This window comes from Salmo salar, chromosome 11 (assembly GCF_965601325.2).
Source record: "Salmo salar chromosome 11, fSalSal1, whole genome shotgun sequence".
Taxonomy (NCBI): domain Eukaryota; kingdom Metazoa; phylum Chordata; class Actinopteri; order Salmoniformes; family Salmonidae; genus Salmo; species Salmo salar.
The window spans coordinates 88433386-88457222 of record NC_138301.1 but is presented as its reverse complement, the minus strand read 5'-3'; the positions used below and the strand labels follow the sequence as shown (position 1 = coordinate 88457222).

General features: G+C 43.5%; 1 protein-coding gene across 4 annotated transcripts; it reads left to right on the top strand.

The window, feature by feature from the left end:
* Positions 1–1484: 1484 nt before the first annotated feature.
* On the top strand, positions 1485–22476 carry LOC106563022 (uncharacterized). 4 transcript variants are annotated; one of them, XM_082958131.1, is made up of 9 exons: positions 1485–1614; positions 11373–11758; positions 11845–11905; positions 12181–12510; positions 12771–14745; positions 17940–18150; positions 18617–18750; positions 18961–19032; positions 20004–22476. In XM_082958131.1, the coding sequence occupies exons 2-9, from the start codon at positions 11381–11383 to the stop codon at positions 20272–20274; spliced, it is 3432 nt and encodes a 1143-aa protein (XP_082814257.1). In that variant the 5' UTR covers positions 1485–1614; positions 11373–11380; the 3' UTR covers positions 20275–22476. The 4 variants fall into 4 exon arrangements, with proteins under 4 accessions (XP_082814257.1, XP_082814259.1, XP_013983692.3 ...); XM_082958133.1 differs by having other exon boundaries at positions 1488–1850; positions 17943–18150; XM_014128217.3 differs by having other exon boundaries at positions 1488–1850.
* The last annotated feature ends 1361 nt before the right edge of the window (positions 22477–23837 follow it).

The following is a 23837-nucleotide window of genomic DNA, read 5'->3' as shown; positions in this document are numbered from 1 at the left end:
TGAATGCACTGATATAAGTGTGTAACCTGTACAAGTGTGTTGTGAAAATGGAAATGTGGTTTTTGCAAATCCCTCTCTGCCTGAGACACCCTCAGAGAGTGGGGTCACGGCCAGGGATTAGCAATTATTGATGGCGACCCTGGCGCAGTTAGGTTTAAGAGTCATGCTCAAGGGCAGTTCGACAGATTTTTCATCTAGTCTGCTTGGGAATTCAAACTAGCAACCTGTTGTTTATTGGGCCAAAGATCTAGCCGCTAGCCTAACTGCCGCCCCATAAGGCTAACAGACGCTATCATGGCACAGTTACAAAGAGGAGTCCTCTATCCATCTGTTGTTCTCATGCTTTTCTGCCCTCTCATTGGCTAGAATGGTCCCACCTGATCTCTCCTCCTCCGCCTGCATTCCATCTTTGAGGACATGCATTTCCATTGTGAGAGCGGTCACTTGACTATCTTGTCAATATAATAGACAATCAAGAAAAAGTTGCATTCCCTGCTCTGACGTTGCATGCACGTCATCGTCCTCAACTGACAGATTGCTATAACATACTGTGATTAGCTGATACATAAAATACATATCCAGGCATTGTAAGATCTGGTAGGCGTCAGCGACACATGGTCAACGCTCGGGGAAAGAAACGCGCCCAATATGCTGTGCGCAGTAAACAGCCAAACAATAAAAAATCTGCCAAACACCAAAACAAACAAAAACGTCACACAATTCCGGCACAATATTTGCGTGAACTGTTTCGACTGGGAAGCATGCGACTGCCTTAATACTTAAGCTAATGGAGTTTTCCCATTTTGAACCATCTCATGTGTCTCAGAAGGTACAAATTCCGCCTTCCGAAGAGCAAATCAAGAGCACCTATAGGCCTACCACTGGCCAATTAGATAGCTCAGATAATCGTGTCTGCGATTTAAGTTTCACCATCAGCTGGAAGACTGTATCCCTTTTCGTCCAGTCAGCGGAGGGAGGATGAGCTGAGAGAGAGCCTAACCATCAATTCAGTAAAATAAAAACGTTAATTATTTCAATTTATGCCTCACAAGTAATACAACAAATGATATATTACCAGTGTAATCATATACCCCACGTTTTGAAATATTATTTAATAATGGTCTGAGAACAACATTGGCAGGGCAATTCAATAATAGCCAATATGCAATGATAATGTATTGAGCCTATAGCCTACTGAACAAACCTAGATCATGGCTACATAACTGTTTTTAATAGGTTAACGTTGCATCGGCTTATGCTTTTTAAAACGTTTTTTTTTTTATTTTTTTATCTGAGCTGTAGATCTTGGCCTGCATTTTGACTCACGGCTCAAAAATGATTAGTGGCCACTGGGCCACATTATTAGGCAAACTGCTTATGCCTACTGTATTTACGTTAATATCTTGGTAACCCATAATGCAATGTCTCATCGATGCACCAATAGGAGTTGAGTACGCCTAGCCCGTTGTTCTCCGCCAATGGCTGAGTCGTTCGTAAGGAAGTTAGAATCCAATCCTGTCAATTGTCTCGCCCTGATCCGAGACTAATTTAGTTATTTTTTCGTAAAGAAATATGTATTTCTTGCCAACAAACATTGCCAAATACCGGTATAAGGTAATCTAGATATATTAAACAGACTTCTTGAACTGGCTTATAAGGGGGTCGGTTCTGAAATGTAATAACCTGCCTTTCTCCTGTCCGACAAGATCCGCTTCCACCGTATGCGCAGCGGTTAGCGAACTAATGAAGTCTTTACGGGACGGAACAGCAAACTGGACTTTTATCTAGGAATTTGTAGGGCACACTTGATAACGCCAAATATTCACAGCGGGCGCAGAGCTCCGGCCGAGGTAGGGTATAATTACAATTTTCTAAACCTGCCGGCTAAAATGCTTGAACAGAGCGAGAGACGTGTAGCACGTGCCCTTCCACATCGTTTTGATCGCATTGTGAACCAGAATCTGTGTTTACAGGAGACATTGAATATGGCGATTCTCCATTTTTCGGTTGCGTGTAACTTTTTATCTACACCTTTTTTAGAACCACATATTGGCCGTGGCAGCAATAATAACGATAGTTGCACAGAGTAACTCCATTCTTTGGTAAGTATAAAATGTAATGTGACATTATTCAACTTGAAAGCTGGTGAATGCCAAGTTGAATGGCTGCTTACTGGGTTTAAAGGATAATCGCCATATTCAACGTCTCATGTAAACCCAGATTCTGGTTAAACTAATTTCTAGCTATAATATACAAAGTGTAGCCAGTCGTACTATTATAGAGTGTATTCAGTGTTTCAACAATTGTATCGTTTCAGTAGACTAGCTATTATGTGCGTAACCCACATTTAGACACCGTTTTATTCATTATTAAATGTATAAATTAACCGGGTCTATCGGTACCTCTTCACTGAACACGATAGAGGGGGGCGAGGGTACATGAACAGGGTGGGATCATAGAGAATGATAGAGGCCAAAAGGCTGTTTTAGCAAGGGCAGTGCCATTGTGGGCTTCCACCATTTTAATGTAGTCAACTGGGTGGGACTTTAAACTTTATGGGTTGATCCCTCCTGATCACCCTGTTGGAGTCATGTGCAACCGGGTCATCAGGATGGGTCAGCCAATCGTGAAGATAATTGACTACTTAAAAATTGATCTGCCAGTGCACTCAGAGATGGCATAAAAGGAACTATATGGGGATGCTTTCTCCATCATTCTCTATGGGTGGGACCAAAGTTGGGTAAAGCTGAACGTTATGCAAATACTCCATGACATGACATCCGAGCGCTATTGACCAATCAAAGTTATAGCTTCCAGGCCTTACTGAATTTACTGTTGATACCTAGCATGACCTATTATGCTTGCTAACTTGTTAGAACCTACATGAGGGCAATGCTAGCATGGTTATCCACATTTTTGCTAATAGTTAACATGATATGTACCAGCCAAGATCCGTAGAGCACGTTTGGGGCGATGAAACAACATTGTCCCATTTATTTTTTTCCAATGAGCGAAGTGGGCGGGGGGACCGTTGGGCGACGCAAGCACAGCCCCTCGCGGAGTTGCAGTCACGTGGGCCGTACTGGGATACGGATTCAAAAGTCCCTCAATCGGCCATAGGTGCCCATACAAATTAGCCCCAAGGTTGCCTTGTTCATTCTCTTAAATGAAATACCATGACTGTTTTCTTATTAGCTGGGAATGTTTGAAATGTCTGATAAAACATACTTTGGTGGTGTCATTATTAAACTATGGAAAGGGGATACCTAGTCAGTTGTACAACCTGAATGCATTCAACTGAAATGGGTCTTCTGCATTTAACCCAACCCATCTGAATCAGAGAGGTGCGGGGGGCTGCCTTAATCGACATCCACGTCTTTGGCGCCCGGGGAACAGTGGGTTTACGGTCTTTCTCAGATGCAGAACGACAGATTTTTACCTTGTCAGCTCAGGGATTCAATCCAGCAAACTACTACATTCCCCTTGAGAAAATATACCTTTTTGTGTGCAAGGTTTGCTATTAGCGTGCTAACACTCATTAAGACCGACAGGTAGAATAGTTAGCCATCGCTAGTATTCACTGGTTGAAGTAACTTTTGAGTGTAATGGAGTTGACTGGTGACTATGACAGGAATATATGTCATTCACAACATTTTGATGGGAGCAATGATCCAGTTCTAATACAAAAGAAATGTAAACTATGTGTGTCGTTATTTCTTAGTGCTAGGTATCAACTGCCAATCCAGTAGGGGCTGTAGTGAGCTTCAATTGGTCAAGCGTGCCGCAATGAATGTGGTATATTCGCATAAAGATTGCCCCCCCACCCCATCTTAGGTCCGGTCCTGTTCACGCTCCCTCGCCCCTATGTCCACATGGCAAAGTGACTTTTTCAACTAAATTCACGCAAGTGGGGACGAGTGTGGTACGGAAGCAATATTTTATCATTGAAATCACTGCAGCCAAGCCTAATTCTATATAGTTTGCTTGCTAGAGGGCAGCTACGGGCGCCCCTGTTTCTGCGGTTATGGTTCCAGGAACTGGCATGGCTACTCATTTTTAGCATACAAATTTCAACAGCATTCTGGTTATGGTGGTTCCAAACGTTGGAATAGCTACAAAAATCTCAGGTATTGAACCATTCATTCAAAAGATGAAAAATCCCTTTACAAAAACTGTGCGATATATGGGAAAAGAGTAAACATACATACCAGAGTTACTGGGGGCAAACAAATAACTCATCCAATACAGCATTGCAGTCTGTAACGTTAACTCACAGAGCAGATACAAGTCAAGTGATCCAGTGGAGGCTCCTCAGAGGAGGAAGGGAAGGACTATGTTTGGGCAGTATGTATATACCGGGGTATTTGGAAATGGCCACGGGATGGTTTTTCAAAAGTCAATATCACTGAAACTTAAGTTTTCAATACGTTTTAATATTTGTTGAAATTCAAGTAAATAACTGCAGTCAACTTGTGCTTAGGAGATAAAGCAGATTGTGTTCTTATTTCACCTGTCACATTTTACATGATGAATCTTACTTAGTTCCCCAGCACAGTTGAGCCAGTCATGTGTTTGTTTTAAATAGCAGAAGAGGAGAAAGCGGGAGCAGGTGAGTCCAGCTGTGTATTTACAAGGGTTGCGTTTTTATATTGAAAGTCAAGTGTTTTGCTTCAATAGAGTGATCAGGGAAGTACAGCTATAGTTTTCCTTCACAGAAAATACATTAGTGCAACACATTCGGCAGAAAATAGCTTAATTTTCATCAGATGACAGAAGTGCAACGCTATTTGGCTGGCAGCCACACAAGTAAATTAACTTAAAATGAAAAAGCAAGGTCTTTTTTGCAAAAATGATTCATGGCCATCATTATTTCTAATGTTTAGGCCTATCATCGAAAGAAGGTAGCCAGCTACATTTCCTAATGTTTTGCTTAAAGTTAATCTAGCATTTTAGCGGAGAAAAATAGGCTGGCTACACAAGAAAAGTACTGCAGAAAATAAACCACACCGGTCGGAGAACTGTGTGCTGATAGAATGCCCATTAGTGAATTTTCATCTGAGTGGAAAAGTGCAACTGAAGCACAAAATTGGTATGACGCCCAGCCGAAATTACAAAAATAACCATTTTAGATATGCATTTATAAAATGCAGCAAGATATTTCTTGTGGGTTATCTTTTTATCCTGTGTGAAAAAACGCAGAATTATGCGTTAACACGACCCCTAGTTTAACTTGCTATCTAAGTAAGTGTCTGAATTAATAAGGTGACGGCGAATCATATTGTGTTAGCTTTCTGCCATGTTTGAGAAGTCAAAATTGGTTATTTGTACAGCTGCCACTGTTATCTTGATTTCCTTGTGTTTTGTCTCTTTACATTTTTTTATTTTATTTAACTAGGCAAGTCCTCTCCTCCCCTCAGTTCTCAGCCCATCGGCTCATCCCCCCTCTTCTCCTAGCAGGCAGGTCTGTTGCCCTAGTGACTCCAGACTCCACACAGACACAACATGTAGACATACTGCTGAAGAGACAGTACTGCATGTGTCAAAACTTTGCTCATTTGCACAATGTCTCTCGTTCACATTCACTTGTAAATGTCCAAACTCACCAAAAACGACATTCGGTAGCGCCTACCTAAATGTATAACTTTATGAGCTGGATTGCCTGTCTGCAATTTGTTTATTTTCCTTTGCGCTCGCATATTTAGTTTGCAGCCTCTGGAAATTAGCTATTACTTGTACTAATTTTGTTAGCATTCAGGTAATGGGCTTTTTTGCATTTTTTGGCGCATGTGTACTAAGCCAGTAATACCGTAGATCCGAAGTTGAGAGAAGGACGGTAATGACTATGAAAATCTGGATACTGCCCAACCCCTAAGAACGACCATCCTACTCAGTTTTTTATATATTTTTTTATAGTGAAACATTAAATTGTCCAGAAAAAATATCTAGATCCTCTGAGGCTGTGGAGGGATCCAAGTTGTGTATTTAAAAGAACCTGAATCATCAGCGTACAATGACGCCTTAGTTTTTTAGCCCTGGATTTCTTGCCCCTTGATATTGTTGGATCTGATTTTTTTTTTTAAAGATTTTTAATAGCTAACATTTCGATTGCCATAACAAATAGATATGCCGATAATGGACATCCTTTGTTTTACTCCTCTTTACAGTTTAATACTTCCTAAGAAGTAGCCATTATTTTCTATTTTACACCTAGGATTACTATACGTAACTTTCACCAAATGTGATTCAGGCATTTATATATAAATTCCAGTCGTACTATATCAAAAGCCTTTTTCAAAGTCAGCTATGAATACTTGGCCTGGTTTCCCAGATTTTTCATAGTGTTCTATTGTTTCCAGTACTTGTAATTTTTTTAATCTCCAATGTATTGTCCAAGTGAATCCAGGTGAAAGCTATGATCCCTTGATGTCACGTGTGTGTGCCAATCAGAGGGTGAATGGGCAAGACAAAAGATTTAAGGGGCTAATCCTTAAGAGATTAAGTGCCTTTGAACAGGGTATGGTAGTAGGTCCCGTGTGGCTCAGTTGGTAGAGCATGGTGTTTGCAACGCCAGGGTTGTGGGTTCGATATAATTAAAACACAGAAATACAAGCCGTTGGTCATTAATATGGTCAAATCCGGAAACTATAATTTTGAAAACAAAACGTTTAATCTTTCAGTGAAATACGGAACCGTTCCGTCTTAATTTTGAATGGCAGTGCTGAAAGTCAAATCAAATGTATTTCTATAGCCTTGTTACATCAGCTAAAGCAACAGACAAGCTCAATAGCCTACATACAGTGCATTCAGAAAGTATTCAGACCACTTGACTTTTTCAATATTTTGTTACGTTACAGCCTTATTCTAAAATTGATTAAATAAAAAATGTTACTCAAATCTACACACAATACCCCATAATGACAAAGCAACAGTTTTTTATTAATTGTTGCAACTTTTTATTTTTTTTATTTTACAGAAATATGACATTTAGATAAGTAATCAGTCTTCTTGGGTATGGCACTATAAGCATGGCACACCTATATTTGGGGAGTGTCTCCCATTCTTCTCTGTAGATCCTATCAAGCTCTGTCAGGTTGGATGGGGAGCATTGCTGCACAGCTATTTTCAGGTGTCTCCAGACACAGCGCAAACTGGCACTAACCAGAATAGAAAGAGGAGTGGGAGGCCCCGGTGCACATCTGAGCAAGAGGACAATTAGCCTTTTAAAATTATAAACTTGGATTAGCTAACACAACGTGCCTTTGGAACACAGGAGTGATGGTTGCTGATAATAGGCCTATGTAGATATTCCATAAAAAATCTGCCGTTTCCAGCTACAATAGTAATTTACAACGTTAACGATATCTACACTGTATTTTGATGGACAAAAAATTGCCTTTTCTTTCAAAACAAGGACATTTATAAGTGACCCCAAACTTTTGAACGGTAGTGTAGGTAGAGTTAGTGACAATGCATAGATGATAAACCGAGCATAGCAGCGTTGTAAAAGAAGGGGGGTGCAGTGCAAATAGTCTGCGTAGCCATTTCATTAGGTGTTCAGGAGTCTTATGGCTTGGGGGTAGAATCTGTTAAGTATTTTGGACCAAGACTTGGCACTCCAGTACCGCTTGCTGTGCGGTAGCAGAGAGAACCGTCTATGACTAGGGTGGCTAGAGTCTGACAATTTTTAGGGCCTTCCTCTGACACCGCCTGGTATATAGGTCCTGGATGGCAGGAAGCTTGGCCCCAGTGACGTACTGGGCCATACTCACAACCCTCTGTAGTGCCTTGAGGCTGAGCAGTTGCCATATCAGGCAGTGATGCATCCAGTCAGAATGCTCTCGATGGTGCAGCTGTATAACTTTTTGAGAATCTGGGGGCCCATGCCAGATCTTTTCAGTCTCCTGAGGGGAATAGGCTTTGTCGTGCCCTCTTTACGACTGTCTTAGTGTGTTTGGCCCATGAAAGTTTGTTGGTGATGTGGACACCACAGAACTTGAAGCTCTCAACCTTTTCCACTACAGCCCGATGAGAATGGGGGCGTGCTCGCCCCCTCCTTTTCCTGTAGTCCACAATCATCTCATTTTGTCTTGATCACGTTGAGGGAGAGGTTGTTGCCCTTGCACCATACGGTCAGGTCTCTGACTTCCCCTATAGGCTGTCACATCGTTGTCAGTGATCAGGCCTACCACTGTTGTGTCGTGTCTTTGGGGGTACCATTAAACTGAAGATATGTTTATCAATTAGCTCCCTGTAATTATTATCACGCGATTAAACTGATTAATCGTTTAATTGTAATTAACTAGGAGATCGGGGCACCAAGGAGAATATTCAGATTACAAAGCTATAATTTTCCTAATATAACTTTCCTGTACTATAATATTCTATTCTATTATAGTATAGGCCGATTATCTTCTGGTTTAAATGGTGTATTTTACCTTTAGTCCAGTCTCATTCCAAACGTCGTAAATTGTTGTATCTGCACGAACCCAGTCTTTACTAAAATCATCCATACATCAATTGTCTTAAAATCATTTATTTACTACACTAAGTAATTAACAGAAAAACATACAAACAGTAATTATCGTCACAAAGGATTGGTATAGTAATATGCGCTAATGGCTAACAGGCATGGCTGGTCTGTTAGACAATGGGTCATAAACGGTCAGCTGAGAAGTTACACAGAGTTCATTAATATTAACAATTGACAATTGAAGGCTCACTCATTCGGGAACAATTGCAATCAATATATATTTACGCTCAGTGTGTCGTCGTTCTTTGTTGGAGAGTTCGGTTCTGTTGGGAAGTTTTCTCCGCGTTCTCTCTCTCTCTCCGGTTAGAATGGATCTTTCAGAGCGACATTCATTAATGTCGTCATAGAATGGTTGTTTCGTTGGTCTTCGCGTTCGATGATATAATTTACTTAGCTGCAGACTAATAATTAATATCAAAGACTTGTTCTTATTCTGTCGGTATCAATAGTCTAAAAGTTAACCACGTGGTATGGTTCACTTTCAGTAGAGGAATTGGATGGTAAAACCTATTGGCCATGGAGTCGAGGCCTGGTCTGGGGAAATGTAAATCAGGGGGTGTTTTATAGTGCCCATAGAACAGGCTTGTCAAATGACGCCTGGTCCTGTATGTGTCCCTGGGGGCGGGCCGATGACTGAGCTAGACTTGGTTACAGAAATACAATTCTATCACATTACATCAGTACATAGCATCTCAATGTCTTACAAAAGCTTTATCATTATTAATACATTCTATACAACCATTATGATGCAAGTCTCAAGCTGATGCTATTATATAAACAGTTTTATGGTAATATGGCAATATTGTCTCTTCTGAGTATCACAAAATTGTACCAAGCGGATCAGTTCGTAGCTGGATTCTTCACCAATCTTCCATACCTTCTCCCAAACACACATGTCGCTCGGTTCTTCAATCCTATGAGTTGGAAGAATTTCCTTTGTCTCTCTATGAAACATGTGGTAGGAGATTCTCCTCTTAGGGTTTTTGCAACCCTTTCACACAGGGACTGGGTGGGGGGAAGGTAGGTTGGGAAATGGTACAAAGGGGAGGGGGTCAACTGTCCTCCCTGTACCAAAAGAGGCCAACGTCATGACAGTTGTGTCATCGGCAAGCTTAATGATGATGTTGGAGTCGTGCCTGGCTGTGCAGTCATGAGTGAACAGGGAGTACAGGAGTGGACTGAGCACCCACCCTAGGGGCCCCTGTGCTGAGGATCAGTGTGGTGGCTGTGTTGTTACCTACCCTTACCAGTTGGGGGCGGCCCGACAGGATCCAGTTGCAGAGGAAGGTGTTTAGTCCCAGGGTCCTTAGCTTAGGGATGAGCTTCGAGGGCACTATGGTGTCTCTGTACTTTTCTCCGTTGATGCCAAGTTTCCTCCCGATGTGACAATTGACATTCAGGCCAAAGAGTTCAGCATTGGTTTCATCAGACCAGAGAATCTTGTTTCTCATGGTCTGAGAGTCCTTTAGGTGCCTTTTGGGAAAACTCCAAGCGTTCTGTCATGAGCCTTTTACTGGGGAGTGGCTTCCGTCTGGCAACTCTACCATAAAGGCCTGATTTGGTGGAGTGTTACAAAGATGGTTGTCCTTCTGGATGGTTCTCCCAGCTCCACAGAGGAGCTCTGTCAGATTGACCAATGGGTTCTTGGTCACCTCCCTGAGGCCCTTCTCCCCCGATTGCTCAGTTTGGCTGGGCGGCCAGCTCTAGGAAGAGTCTTGGTGGTTCCAAACTTCTTCTATTTAAGAATGATGGAGGCCACTGTGTTCTTGGGAACCTTCAATGCTGCAGATATTTTTTGGTACCCTTCCCCAGATCTGTGCCTGAACACAATTCTGTCTCGGCGCTCAATGGCTAATTCCTTCAAATTCATGGCTTGGTTTTTGCTCTGACATGCACTGTCAAATGTGGGACCTTATATAGACACGTGTGTGTGCCTTTCCAAATCATGTCCAATCAATTTAATTTACCACAGGTGGACTCCAATCAAGTTGTAGAAACATCTCAAGGATGATCAATGGAAACAGGGTGCACCTGAGCTCAATTTTGAGTCCCATAGCAAAGGTTCTGAACCCTTACGAAAATAAGGTATTTTGGTTTTTAAATTTGATTACATTTGCAAAAATGTCCAAATTGTCATTATGGAGTATTGTGTGTAGATTGAGGGGGGAGGAAACTATTTTAGAATAAGGGCTGTGGAACATAAAATGTTGAAAAAGTCAAGCGGTATGAATACTTTCCAAGTGCACAATATAGTTGATTTTATTCAAACATAGGGTGTGTCTATATATGGAAAAATACATGTTTAAAAATTTGGACCAATTGATTGGTTGAAAGAACCGATGACTCTCGGTCGACCAAGATTCGGGGACAGTCCTAGCTTGTTATAACTCTATACGTGACGGCGAGCTTCGTAGGGCTATTTATGTTTGGTGTCTGTTTTGGTCATGCTTGTATATTCAATCCGTCAAACCACAAAACATAGGTTGTGCGTGCAGCGAATCAGTTTACTTGTTGCAGCAATCAAGAATTATGTGTGGGGTAAGGTAACGATAGCTATATGAAGAGAATGTATCACACTGCTTTGGGCAATAATAGTGAATTTATTTGGTATTGGCCACTAGGTTCCCTGCAAGAATAAGATTTAAATCTGATCTTATTTTAGACATTTTAAAATGTAGATGTATGACGTTTTGGATTACATGAAGTTGACTATCCAGCTATCATAATGTCTTAGACCAAGATATCTATCAACCATGCTGTATTGGCCATACAATTGTCTGAACTGGAATTTGACCCAGGTACCACTCTTGTCCCCTTTCTTCTCCCTGTACTGGTCTCTCAGCCCATGTGATGATGTTGTCATCTGTTCCGGCTGGTCCAAGAGGTGGTCAGCAGATACCCAGCACCATGTCGGTGGGTCTGGTGAATCCAATCCCCCCTCTTTCCCAGTTGTACCATGAACAACTGGCCACAGGGTGCAGAGAGACTAGCAAGGACCAGAAGACTGCTGCGGCGGGTGTAGGACCTCTGATGACCATGTCTCTCAGACCAGCAGAGAGCAAAGCTAGAGATGGTAATCTTGGGATGGACTCTGGTGGGAGAGAGCAACAGATCCCGGTGGAGCACAGGCAGAGCACTTTGGGCTCAGTCTCCAGTCTGAGAGGTCATGTCTATGGGACTGCTGGCTCTGCCGACTTCAGAAGGACAGAGAGACAAGTGTCAGACCAGGTGTGGAATGTGTGTCTTGTTTTTAGTGTATGATTATGTTTCTGCATGTGTGTGTCTTGTGTAAACTTGTGTGTTGACATTTTCAGGTCCAAGGCTTTCAAAGACCCGGCAACAAAGGCAATGTCTTGGTTAATCCAAAACAACTAGGTAATGTACCATTGTTGATATCAGTCTGTTATATAGAAACAGCAGTGATGACACTACATAGTACAGACATCAGATGAGTCAAGGAGGCGAATCAGTGAATCTAAGAATTTCATTTGAGCACTGCCAAGGTTTTAGAGATGCCGTTCCCATTTGGTCATTAGCCACCATGCCAAATCTCAAACAGTGCAACCAAATCCTTCAGCTACCCAAACCGCCTACCTCCCCAGTCCCCACGCAGCTTCTCACCTATCTGTGACTGTGTGTTCTGTACACAGAGCCTACCTCCAGAGCCTCAGCCAGGGCCTCGCCTCCGCTTCAAGCCAGCCCCCCTGGCCCTGCTCCTCCGGCCAGCCCCACAGGTGAGCAGCTGGGCATCCTGGAGCGCTGCCTGGCACCCCACCAGGCAGAGATGAAGCGGCTGCTGACGGGTGCCCTGGGCACCCTGTGCCAGCGGCTACAGGTGGTGGAGAGGAGGATGGAGGAGCTCTACGAGCAGGGAACAAAACATGGCAATAGCCTGGCCCTGCTCAACACCCAGGTGGGCCAGCTGGCGAGAAGGATGACCGCCACCACCAAACAGGACTTGTCACCTCTCCATGGTCTGGGTGAGTTGAGGCTGACGCGCTAAAGATTAGAAGGCACCACACTAAAAAGTGGGTGCATGCTCCCCTGTTACATTTTATAAAGTAATGTTTAATTGTTTTTAAGATGAGTGTGGATCATATCGATCGTTCGTTAAGTCATACTGACACACACAGGATATGAAAGGCTAGGTTGTTGTCTGTGTGCTAGATGCTGCTGTGTTTAAGTACTTGATTGAATATTTTGTTGGTGAGTAATGTTTTGGCTTCTTGTGTTGGTACAGGAAAGGAACCAAGAGCGCTGAGCGAAGAAAAGTTGGACTTCACCAAGCTATTACCACATGGTCCAAACCCTTCATGCAATATGGGCTGCTCTGGAACAGACAAGGGGAGCCTCACTGGATGTCAATGGAGGATGGCGACTACATTTTCACCTAGCCACAGTCCGGCCCGGCACTGTGACCACGATGAGGGATTAGGTGGGGAAATGAAAAAGACAGAGTCAGGACACTTCTTATCCTCTGTCGGAAAAGAGGCGGTCACAGAGGGGTGCATACAGGGAAACTACTCCCCCATGTCGGACTTTGAGGATCTGGACATGGAGCTGGCTGGCGAGAAGTGGCGGGACGCTCCCACCTGGTTGGTCAATTCTGCCCTGGTGGACACAGAGTCTAATGACAGCCAGGAAGTGACCCTTCTATCCCCTTGGAAGGCACAATCTGGGGACACTCAAGGGAACAGGAGAGGGAGTATGGAGACACATCCACACCCTCCTCATATACACGTCCCCACTCAATCACAAGGCCAATCCAAAAGCACTGAGGTCCCAACGTGTCCAATTCTAGGTAAGGGTCGGACTATGGCTGCATTTTCTGAGGTGGTCCAGTTGAGCCCTATAGGAGCTTGCTCTCTGTTGGCACATTCTGTTAAAGTCGTAGGCTCATCTAGGTACGAGCACACAGGCAGAATAGCTCCAACTGATTTCCAGCGAAGAATCACCAGCCCACCTCGCACTGACCACACGGCCTACACTCAGTCCTCCAAAGAGGCAGAGAAAGACCGGAAGCCTGAGAGGAAGACGCGGAACAAGAGGGAAGCAAAGGCACACCCGGTTGGTGAGTTCGACTCCACTGCCGCCATGTCCATCAAGGGTAGCTTCTCCGCCCAGGTACAGGATCAACCGCAGGCTGGTGTGGGCAGGGAGACAGCCGATGAGAAGCAGTGGAGTCAACAACACGAGAGGTTTGTGGAGAGTATAAGGGTGTCATACGGCAGACAAGAAAATCACTCTCTTAGATTAACCGTACCTACTAATCAGCAACACTCTCCATTGTGCCATGCCCAATTTAAATCTCCAGACCGACTATCATCATCACCATCAGGTTCAGTCTTTGTGCCGTATTCCTGGTTTCCACCCATGACTGGCTACATGGACCCTCAGAAGGGCAAACAAGCCCTCCTGCCATTCCACTCTACCAGCCCCTCTCTGGACACCTCCGTGGCCTCCAAGTTCCCCTCTCCCCGAAATGGCTCTTGTAAATCTCTCATCGTTGGTGTTCAATCCACCCACCATGAGTGCCAGACCCTCCTGCTCCAGCTGTCGGACACAGCCAACCACCTCATAGCTGCCAGCCCCTCTCCGGAGCTCCCCTCACCCCCGGATGGTGGTCAAAGCAGACGGGGGAACCTCCCGCACTTCTTCAACTCCAAGCTCAAGCGCCACTGGGATAAGGACCGGCCCTCCTGTAAGAAGCGGCAGCTAAAAGGTATTAGCAGCACTGGTGGCGCTCTAGCCATGACACTCCTGGAGCTGCAGGAGGAGACGTCGCAGCACCACTGGCAGCCACTGGTGATTCTAGGCAGCCCAGTCTTGCTTCTTTCCCCCCTGCAGCTGGCGTCCCTAGCCCAGACCTTCTCCCGCTGCTGCAGCAAACTCCTGAACGGAGACACCTCTACCCTGCAGCGTGGTCTCTCCCGCCTACTCCACGCCACTGGCCAGTTCCCCATGTCCCTCTTCAGCCAGATGGGCTTTTCTAAGATCTCCAAGGGGGGTCTGAGCACTGTGCTGGCCGCCTCCTCCCCGACCTCCTTCCGCCACTGGTTCAGACACAAGCGCCCCGCTCCCCTCATGAGACTGTCGGCCACGGAGGTGAAGACTGTGGTGTGTCAGATCATGGAGTCGCGGAAGAAGTACATGCATCTTCCCCTGCTGCCCCTCAAGGACTACACTGGCCCTCCTGGCCTGGGCAATGACCACAGGTCAGTCTATAACGTGATCTTGACTTGTGAAAATGACGTGATGCTCTGAGATAATGAGGGATTTAGAGGTAGCGTTTGAAGAAACTCATCTGATTTCTTGTTTGTATTTGTAGTTATGCTCGGCCTTGTTGTCAGGATACTTCCTCTATCAGGAATTATATACTGGGTGGTTCGAGCCCTGAATGCTAATTGGCTGGTAGCCGTGGTATATCAGACTGTATACCACGGGTATGACAAAACATGTATTTTTACTGCTCTAATAACGTTGGTAACCAGTTTTATAATCGCATTAAGGCACCTTAGCCGTCAGTGGAGGCTGGTGACTTGAATAATTGAAGAGGATGGGAGACCCACGGTATAAGCGCCGAATGCACGGATACAACAAAATGTGTCAAAATCGGCAGACTAATTATTTTAACCTAAAGCATTTAATAAAGACGTTTATAGTACAATATTATGGGAAATGAGAGCAGTGATTGAATGAGGCATGAGTTGAGGTGTTCAGAGGTGTGACCAGTGCAGGACAGGATTTGACTTAGAAGACAAAAAACAATAACACAAGACACTACACTGTTAGACAAAAGAGCTAAGAATGAGTCTCAGCAAGGTAACATCATTGATGTGTAATGTGTTTTGTCTATGTGATTGACTCTACATACATGAGAGAAAATTGATAGGGGTACTCACTATTTGGAGGGGAAACATTCAATGTACCAGTGGATGAGCGGGCACATGAGATGTGGCTTCAGTTAATGTCAGGAAAAGTTGACAATGGTAGTGGAGTGGTCATCACCTCTTAAATCAGGGAACAGGAGGGGACTTGACTGTAAATACAAATAGCAGATACATTATTTTACAGCTGTGCCATTGTAGGTTTGGACAACGATTTGCTCTATGAAGTTAAACTCAGACGTCTCAAAATTCATAAAGTCAAACACAGATTACGCATCGCGCCCACTTGACAAATCAAAGTATCCCAAGAAACATTCCTGAATAAAGCCCTGATCATCCACATACCTGACGATAACTGAGTCCTGCAAGCAGACTGGTGGCACCATAGGTCCCACTGTCGTGGGGCAGTTTTTACCCCCTGGGGTTTTGCCTTATATGTTAACCTAAGTAGGAAAACTCTGGACCCTAATAAGGTACGACAGTGATTAATCAGTTGTAAAAAGGTTTTATATGGGCTATAATGGGACCCGTTTTTCCTAATCCGGTCACATTTACATTTAAGTCATTTAGCAGACGCTCTTATCCAGAGCGACTTACAAATTGGTTTTAAAAAACTCCTGAAAAAAATGTATGGCCCTGGGGAAGATGAAAACCCTGTCAAACTGCAGCTACCTTATATTTGTTCATATACATTATATTTAGACTAGATTAGGATGGGGGTTTTCTCTACCCAGACACATAGACAACAACTGATAGACAATAGAACTCACCAGGCTGAGCTTTATGCGTGTTTACATCATGCAGGCCTATGCAACTGTAGGCCTTATAAAAAACAGACTTAACATCTGTCATCACTATGTTGATTGATTAGTTCCAGTTAATCATTTTGGATTTAAAAAAAACGCATAGGCAGACTAGCCAGCCCAATTTTGAATATAAACTAAATTTGATCACATTCATATTTTCTCCCTACACACAAATTGACTATAAATACATAACGTTACCAATTAGTTTACCCTGACCAGATGGACACCATGGTGCTAGCCCAGACAGTGATGTTGAAGTTACTGTAGACCCTCGGGGCTCCCGAGTGGCGCAGCGGTCTAAGGCACTGCATCTCAATGCAAGAGGCGACACTACAGTCCCTGGTTTGAATCCAGGCTGTATCACATCCGGCCGTGATTGGGAGTCCCATAGGGCGGCACACAATTGTCCCAGCGTCGTCCAGGTTTGGCCGGGGTAGGCCGTCATTGTAAATAAGAATTTGTTCTTAACTGACTTGCCTTGTTAAACAAAGGTTACATTTAAAAACCAAAAAATATAATTGCTAAACAGTGTATTTTAATCAATTATTTGGTGACATATGAATATATTAGTATAGTATTATTTTTTTGTTGTCTTTTTCTAAATTACATTTCACCGAGGAGGATGGTCCTTTCCTTCCTCCTCTGAGGAGCCTCTGTTAGCCGTGGTATATTGACCATATACAACACCCCCTCGGGCCTTATTGCTTAATTCTACCGCAGCAAGGTGATCAGCACATGCAACAAGCCACTCAGTATGATGAATGCCTGTTTTGTCTAGACGTGGGACAGTATTGAATCTCCATAAAATGCAGATCCACCACACAATGTAATAACGGATTGGATTAAATATCAATGTGGCCAGATTACACTGAGTGTACAAAACATTAGGTATTGGCTGCTCTTTCCATGACATCGACTGACCAGGTGAATGCTATGATCCTTTATTGATGTCACCTGTTAAATCCACTTCAATCAGTGTAGACGAGGGGATTTTTAAGCCTTGAGACAATTGTGACATGGATTGTGTATGTGTGCCATTCAGAGGGTGAATGGGCAAGACGAAAGTTTTGTGACTTTGAACAGGGTATGGTAGTAGATGCCAGGCGCACCGGTTTGTGTCAAGAACTGCAACGCTTCTGGGTTTTTCATGCTCAACAGTTTCCCGCGTGTATCAAGAATGGTCCACCACCCAAAGGACATCCGGCCAACTTGACACAACTGCACTGGAGTCAACATGGGCCAGCATCCCTGTGGAACGCTTTCGACACCTTGTAGAGTCCATGCCCCGATGAATTGAGGCTGCTGAAAAGGGAAGGGGGGGGGGGGGGGTTCAAGTCAATATTAAGGTGTTTTTAATGTTTTGTACACTCTGTACATTGCATCCTTTACTTCTTTTGTCAGTGGCATCTGAAATATAAACACAATGTTGTAATCATAGCAGCGGGAAGATTTTGGGGGGTGGGGGTGCGGTGACTCTTTCGCCGACGGGGGGGGTAGAATGTTTTTTTCCTACACCCACACTACAGGCTATATCATTGTTTCATTTTTGGATTGATTTTGTAATGAAGATTTTTAGTTAATTCCGATTTTTGAGCAGGTGCTTCAGCACACCTACTTCCCGTGGCTATGATTTGTAACGGTGCACAACCTATGAATTTGATCAAAAATACTTTTTCTAACAGTTGAACTGTTTTTCTCCTTCCTGTCCTGCCCCAGCAGCACATCTCTCACGTCTCAACCCACACAGCAATGTAGGGTCAGACTCACCCCAGAGCGGGCCCTTTCCAAACCCAGAACCAGCCATGGGCACAGCCCCAAGACCATGCGTCTGGATAACCTGCCTGAGCCTGTACCCAGTCTTGCCATCGCTACTGCCAACGTCAAATACCCAGGTCTGCATGGGCATGGCTGCAGCCCATCCAGAGAGGTGAGCCTGCCATATACAGTAACTGTACACATCCTACACTATACTCTTAGCCTGGGCTTTGTTTGGTTGTACTATACAAAGCCTTCTACTCAATATAGGTGTGGCTCTGATGCTATGTACTATCCTAACAATTTATTGGGACCATGCTCAACAAACATTCCAGCAGATTTTAGCGAAATCTCATTTGCAGTCTCTGCAGTCTAGCCCTGGTCCTAAGGGGGCTGGTGAATGCCGTGGGACAGTGGGAACACCATTTTGGTGTTGACTAATGAGGATGCTCATTTTTCTCCATGGAGAGGGATACATATCTTTTATTCCCTTTGAGCACCTCTTCCCTTGTTTTCGTACAAACGCTTGCAATCCAGTTAGTTGTACCTCTCCCATGTGACTTCCTTGCCATATTAAAATACAAATATTTTCCGGGTTCTGTGACCTTGTTCACTTTTTTCTTTCTGTGGCCCTGCAGGGAGGTCTGTATGAGGCGAATGTGGGGGCCCAGCCAGGCCAGCACTCCAAGAGGGTTTCCCAGATCCGCATTCGGAAGACTGTTCCCAAACCAGACAACAACCTCACGCCCATGGGCCTGCCCAAACCAAAGAGGTGAGGGGGAAACAGTAACTAACAAAACAACAGGATTATTGATTTTATAGGGGCTCGTGTGATCACACAGATTGCCAATAGTAAATACTTAAGTCAAGCTGGAAGATGCGTCTGAACAGGGCCGTTATGTCGAACTAGTAGTTTGATCAACTATCCTCCTGTGTCTCAACTGTGTTTCACATGTTTTTATTTGTGTGTACATTGCATCAGACTGAAGAAGAAGGAGTTCAGCTTGGAGGAGATTTACACCAACAAGAATTATAGATCACCCACTCCCAACAGGTCAGTCATCATTTTTATTATTCAAACTGTACCTTAAGTTGAGCATGACAACGCACAGTTTATTGAAACACTTTGTCAGTCAGTAGGCTGTTTTTAAATGGGCATATCTACTGTAGTCTATACCTCTCATCGCTGCCCAGAGATCTCCTCTTGCAGCCACCTTGGCTCATGATATTAGACCTGATGCTTGGCTTACTTTATACATACTTTATATGTACACGGTGGCCACATACACTGAGTGTACGAAACATTAGGAACACCTGTTTCAATTAGTCAAGGGCTTGGTGATTAGTTGACAAATTGAATCAGGTGTGCCATTTTAGGGCCACAACACGTACACTGAGTGTACAAAACATTAGGCGCAGCTTCTTAAAATTGAGTTTCACCCCCTTTTGCCCTCAGGACAGCCTCAATTTTTCAGGGCATGGACTCTACAAGGTGTCAAGCTTTCCTCATGGATGCTGGCCCCATGTTGACTCCAATTCTTCCCACAGTTGTGTCAAGTTGACTAGATGTCCTTTTGGTGGTGGACCATTCTTGATACACATGGGAAACTGTTGAGCATGAAAAACCCAGCAGCGTTACAGTTCTTGACACACTCAAACTTGCACCTGGCACCTACTACCATACCCTGTTCAAAGGCACTTAAATATTTTGTCTTGCACATACACCATTTTTGTCTCAAGGCTTAAAAAAACATTTAACCTGTCTCCTCTCCATCTGCACTGATTTGAAGTGGATTTAACAAGTGAGATCAATAAGGGATCATAGCTTTTACCTGGTCAGTCTGTCATGGAAATAGCAGGTGTTCCTAATGTTTTGTATTGCCCATATGTGTCGAAGGCACTGAAGAATCTCTTTGTCTTTCTCTCATTATGCTCAAAATACACATTTTACCCGTAATATTATTTTATTATATGGTTCATATTTTCTTTAGTATATGGTTTAATCATATTGTTTTCCCATACCAGGAGCCTAGAGACCATCTTTGAGGAGCCCAAGGAGAAGAACGGTTCGCTGGTCTGCATCGGCCACCAGAAGAGGAAGCGCGTGCTGGACTTCCAAGACTTCACACTGCCGCGCAAACGAAAAGCCAGAGCCAACCTGCTGCCCCTGCGCGTGAAGGGCCCCAGGGGCCGGGGCCGGAGGGGGAGGCCCGACGATTCCGACCTGGACATTATGCTCATCGAGAGGCTGAGCGAGCTGGAGGACTTCTTCACCTGCCAAGGCCTGGAGGACTGAGCAGTCCCTCAATACCCCCTCCTTCACAGCCAAATGCACAGTCTGTGTCCCAAATGGCACCCTGTTCAGCATATAGTGCTCTACTTTTGACCCAAGCCCACCGGGACAAACATAGTATCATTTGTGACATGCTACACATGCATTGCACACAGTTCCTCATTCTCAGTTTTTTTAAGTTTTGTTAGGTGTACTTGAAATACCCAGCCATTCACATTATTGCTTTATAACTGCTAGCATTTGAAGAGCTAGAAAAGAGCAAAGGCAAGCCGCGCCACTGGCCAGCCCAGGCGCATTTGTTATTGTTTTGAGGAAATGAGCATTCGGCATCATTTAAAATTAAATATATTTGAACATACTGTGCTGTTCTACTGCGCATACAGTGATGTCCGGGGGGGGCAGTGTTCGTTGTTTGAAGTATAGTATTGTAATATCGCAAACGGACATTGCAGCTTCACCGCTATGGATTCCAGCTTTAATGCATGCCTTAGTGGAAGTTTAACCTCAATCCCTCAATCCAGCAAAGATATGATTTTGTTGATAGACGATGAATAGTGGTTGAACAATAACTGTCTTCTTAGGAACTAATAATTGAAACGGAGAATGTGGAACACTGATACCTAAATGTGTGCGTTCGTTCACACACATGCACACACATGAAACTTTTGCATATGAACACTGTAGACTACACAAGCACATGGATAACAAGTTCACCAACCCATACCTGAGCACTTTCCTTCTTACCTTATTCAGACCATGTGACCTGTACTGGGAAAAACTCTGGGTTATAGATAAGACCCAGAATCTTTGTTGGTTAGGAAAAACTCTTGTCTTTAACCATTTTCCGTAGGATGGGGGTGTTTGAGGAGTTCAAGTTATGTGCACTGAGTGGTCCGTGCTTCGAGTGCAGTGAGAGTGTGGGCTGTGTGCCTGTAGTTATTTCCCTAATTCCTATTGCTGCTATACCCCCTACCTAGTACATTGCTAAATTATATTATAGATGTTATCTTAAAGTTCAGAACATACGTTTTATTTTTTAAACCACGTGATCCATAGTCATATTCGGTGCATTGGGAAAGTATTCAGACCCCTTCCCTTTTTCAATATTTTGTTACGTTACAACCTTATTTTAAAATGTATTAAATGTTTTTCATCACACATCTACACACAATACCCCATAATGACACAGAAAAAAACAGGTTTTTAGACATTTTTGGCAAAGTTATAAAATAAACTGCCTTAGATTGGAAGACTTAACCTGGTTGCCAGATCTGTTTATACTTCTAGCGTTGTCATACCAAACAGTCTGGCCTTAGTGCAATCTCATTTTCACATTGCATAATGACTGTCAAGATACGTTTATGCTTTAGCAATATCCTTATCTGGGAACCAGGCTGTAACTATTTTTTTGTAGTGTTTGCGTACCACTTTTTGCATTTTGTTATGTCAGCATTTGTTATGAAACACTAATTTCAGGTGAATCATTTGAGTTTTTGAACTGTGGTCAGTCATCATTACATATCAGACAGGTCTTGGTGCGTATTGAAGTGGAAACGTTCAGCTCCGCAGCCACACACATTGACATAATCCTCTCTTGAATTGTTCAGCACAAAATGAAAGTGTCATTATCTGACAGTGATCTAATGGGGTTTGTATTTAACGGCCAAATAATACTGTTCATACTTTTCTTATGTTTTTTTTAAATTCATTTTCTTTTGTATGGTTACTTTCTAAGAGAGCCCTCATGTGGATTGCAATCATTGTTTGTATACTTTTCTGCTTCCCTGGACCTATTTGCCAGTAGCTTTTCTTGTGTGGCAGAAGTCTTCACTTATTGACGCCCCCCCCCCCCCAAAAAAGAGCCAGAGGCAGACCATGTGAAGTGTTCTATTGCACATTCTCTCCTGTCCTCTGACCTCTTTAGGCCAGAGACTGAATTGTAGAAACAAGTTCTTTTAATTTAGCTGTAGCAGAGGATTATTTGTGTTTACACTGGTGTGCAGTGTAAGAAGAGACACACTTTGGGATCCCATATGTCTGTGAAAATATGAATTTTATATTGTGTTTTTCATTAAATCCCTCGTATTCCTTATTTCATCCTCTGTTAAAAGGGATGGGTGCTTACTGCGGAAATGTATCTCAGACTGAAGGTTAGTATTGTCAATTATTGTAATATATTTTTATGAATAAAATGGTATTGAAATGTGTCGTTTCTTAGTTGGTTTAATGTGCTTAGAACTGATTTATTTGTTTGGCTGAAACCATTGCTCCGTTTGAGAAATCTAGAAGTGAGACCATTTCATCATGTATTGTAAGCAGTTTATGGACAAGGTATGACAGAAATCCATGCTTTACCTTGCTGCTGTTGTGGGACAAATCCAATGAAAATCAGTGGTCATATTAATCATATTAGCATTTTCACACGTCATGTCCAAAACATTCTAAAGTATGTTAAATTGATTGTGTAACTAAATTAAGTTACAAATCATAGATTTGGACATGAAGTGTGAAAATGCTAATATCCAGTGCCTTCAGAAAGTATTCAGACCCCTTGACCTTGTCAGGTTCTAAAATGTATTAAATAGGTTTTTTTCCTCATCAATTTACACACCATACCCCATAATGACAAAGTGAAAACTTTAAATGTTTGCTAATTTATAATAAAAAAAACACATTTACATAAGTATTCAGACCCATTACCCAGTACTTTGTTGAAGCACCTTTGACAGCAATTATGGCCTCAGGTCTTCTTGGGTATGACGCTACAAGCTTGGCACCTGTATTTGGGGAGTTTCTCCCATTCTCTGTAGATCCTCTCAAGCTCTGTCAGGTTGGATGGGGAGTGTTGCTGCACAGCTATTTATCTCTCCACAGATGTTCGATCGGGTTCAAGTCCGGGCTCTGGCTGAGTGGCTGAGCCACTCAAAGACATTCAGAGACTTGTCCCAAAGCCACTCCTGCGTTGTCTTGGCTGTGTGCTTAGGGTCGTTGACCTGTTGGAGGGTGAACCTTCGCCCCAGTCTGAGGTCCTGAGTGCTCTGGAGCAGGATTTTATCAAGGATCTCTCTGTACTTTTCTCCGTTCATCTTTGCCTCAATCCTGACTAGTCTCCCAGTCCCTGCTGCTGAAAAACACCCCCACAGCATGATGCTGCCACCACCATGCTTCACTGCAAGAATGGTGCCAGGTTTACTCCAGACGTGACGCTTGGCATTGAGTTGAACCTTGGTTTCATCAGACCAGAGAATCTAGCCTTTTGGCAAACTCCCTGACCAAGACCCTTCTCCCCTGATTGCACAGTTTGGCCGGGTGGCCAGCTCTAGGAAGAGGCTTGGTGGTCCCCGGATCTGTGCCTCGACACAATCCTGTCTCGGAGCTCTACGGACAATTCCTTTGACCTTGTTGGGGTTTGTTCATTGTTCCTTGTCAATCATTGGTGAAATTAGCATTATGACTATCTTTAATTAAATCATTCAAAAACATTTATTAATGCAATTGCAGACAGAAGTTGACAACAGGAACATAACGCATGTTACCGAGTAAGTAATGCAAAATAGAAAAAGGTC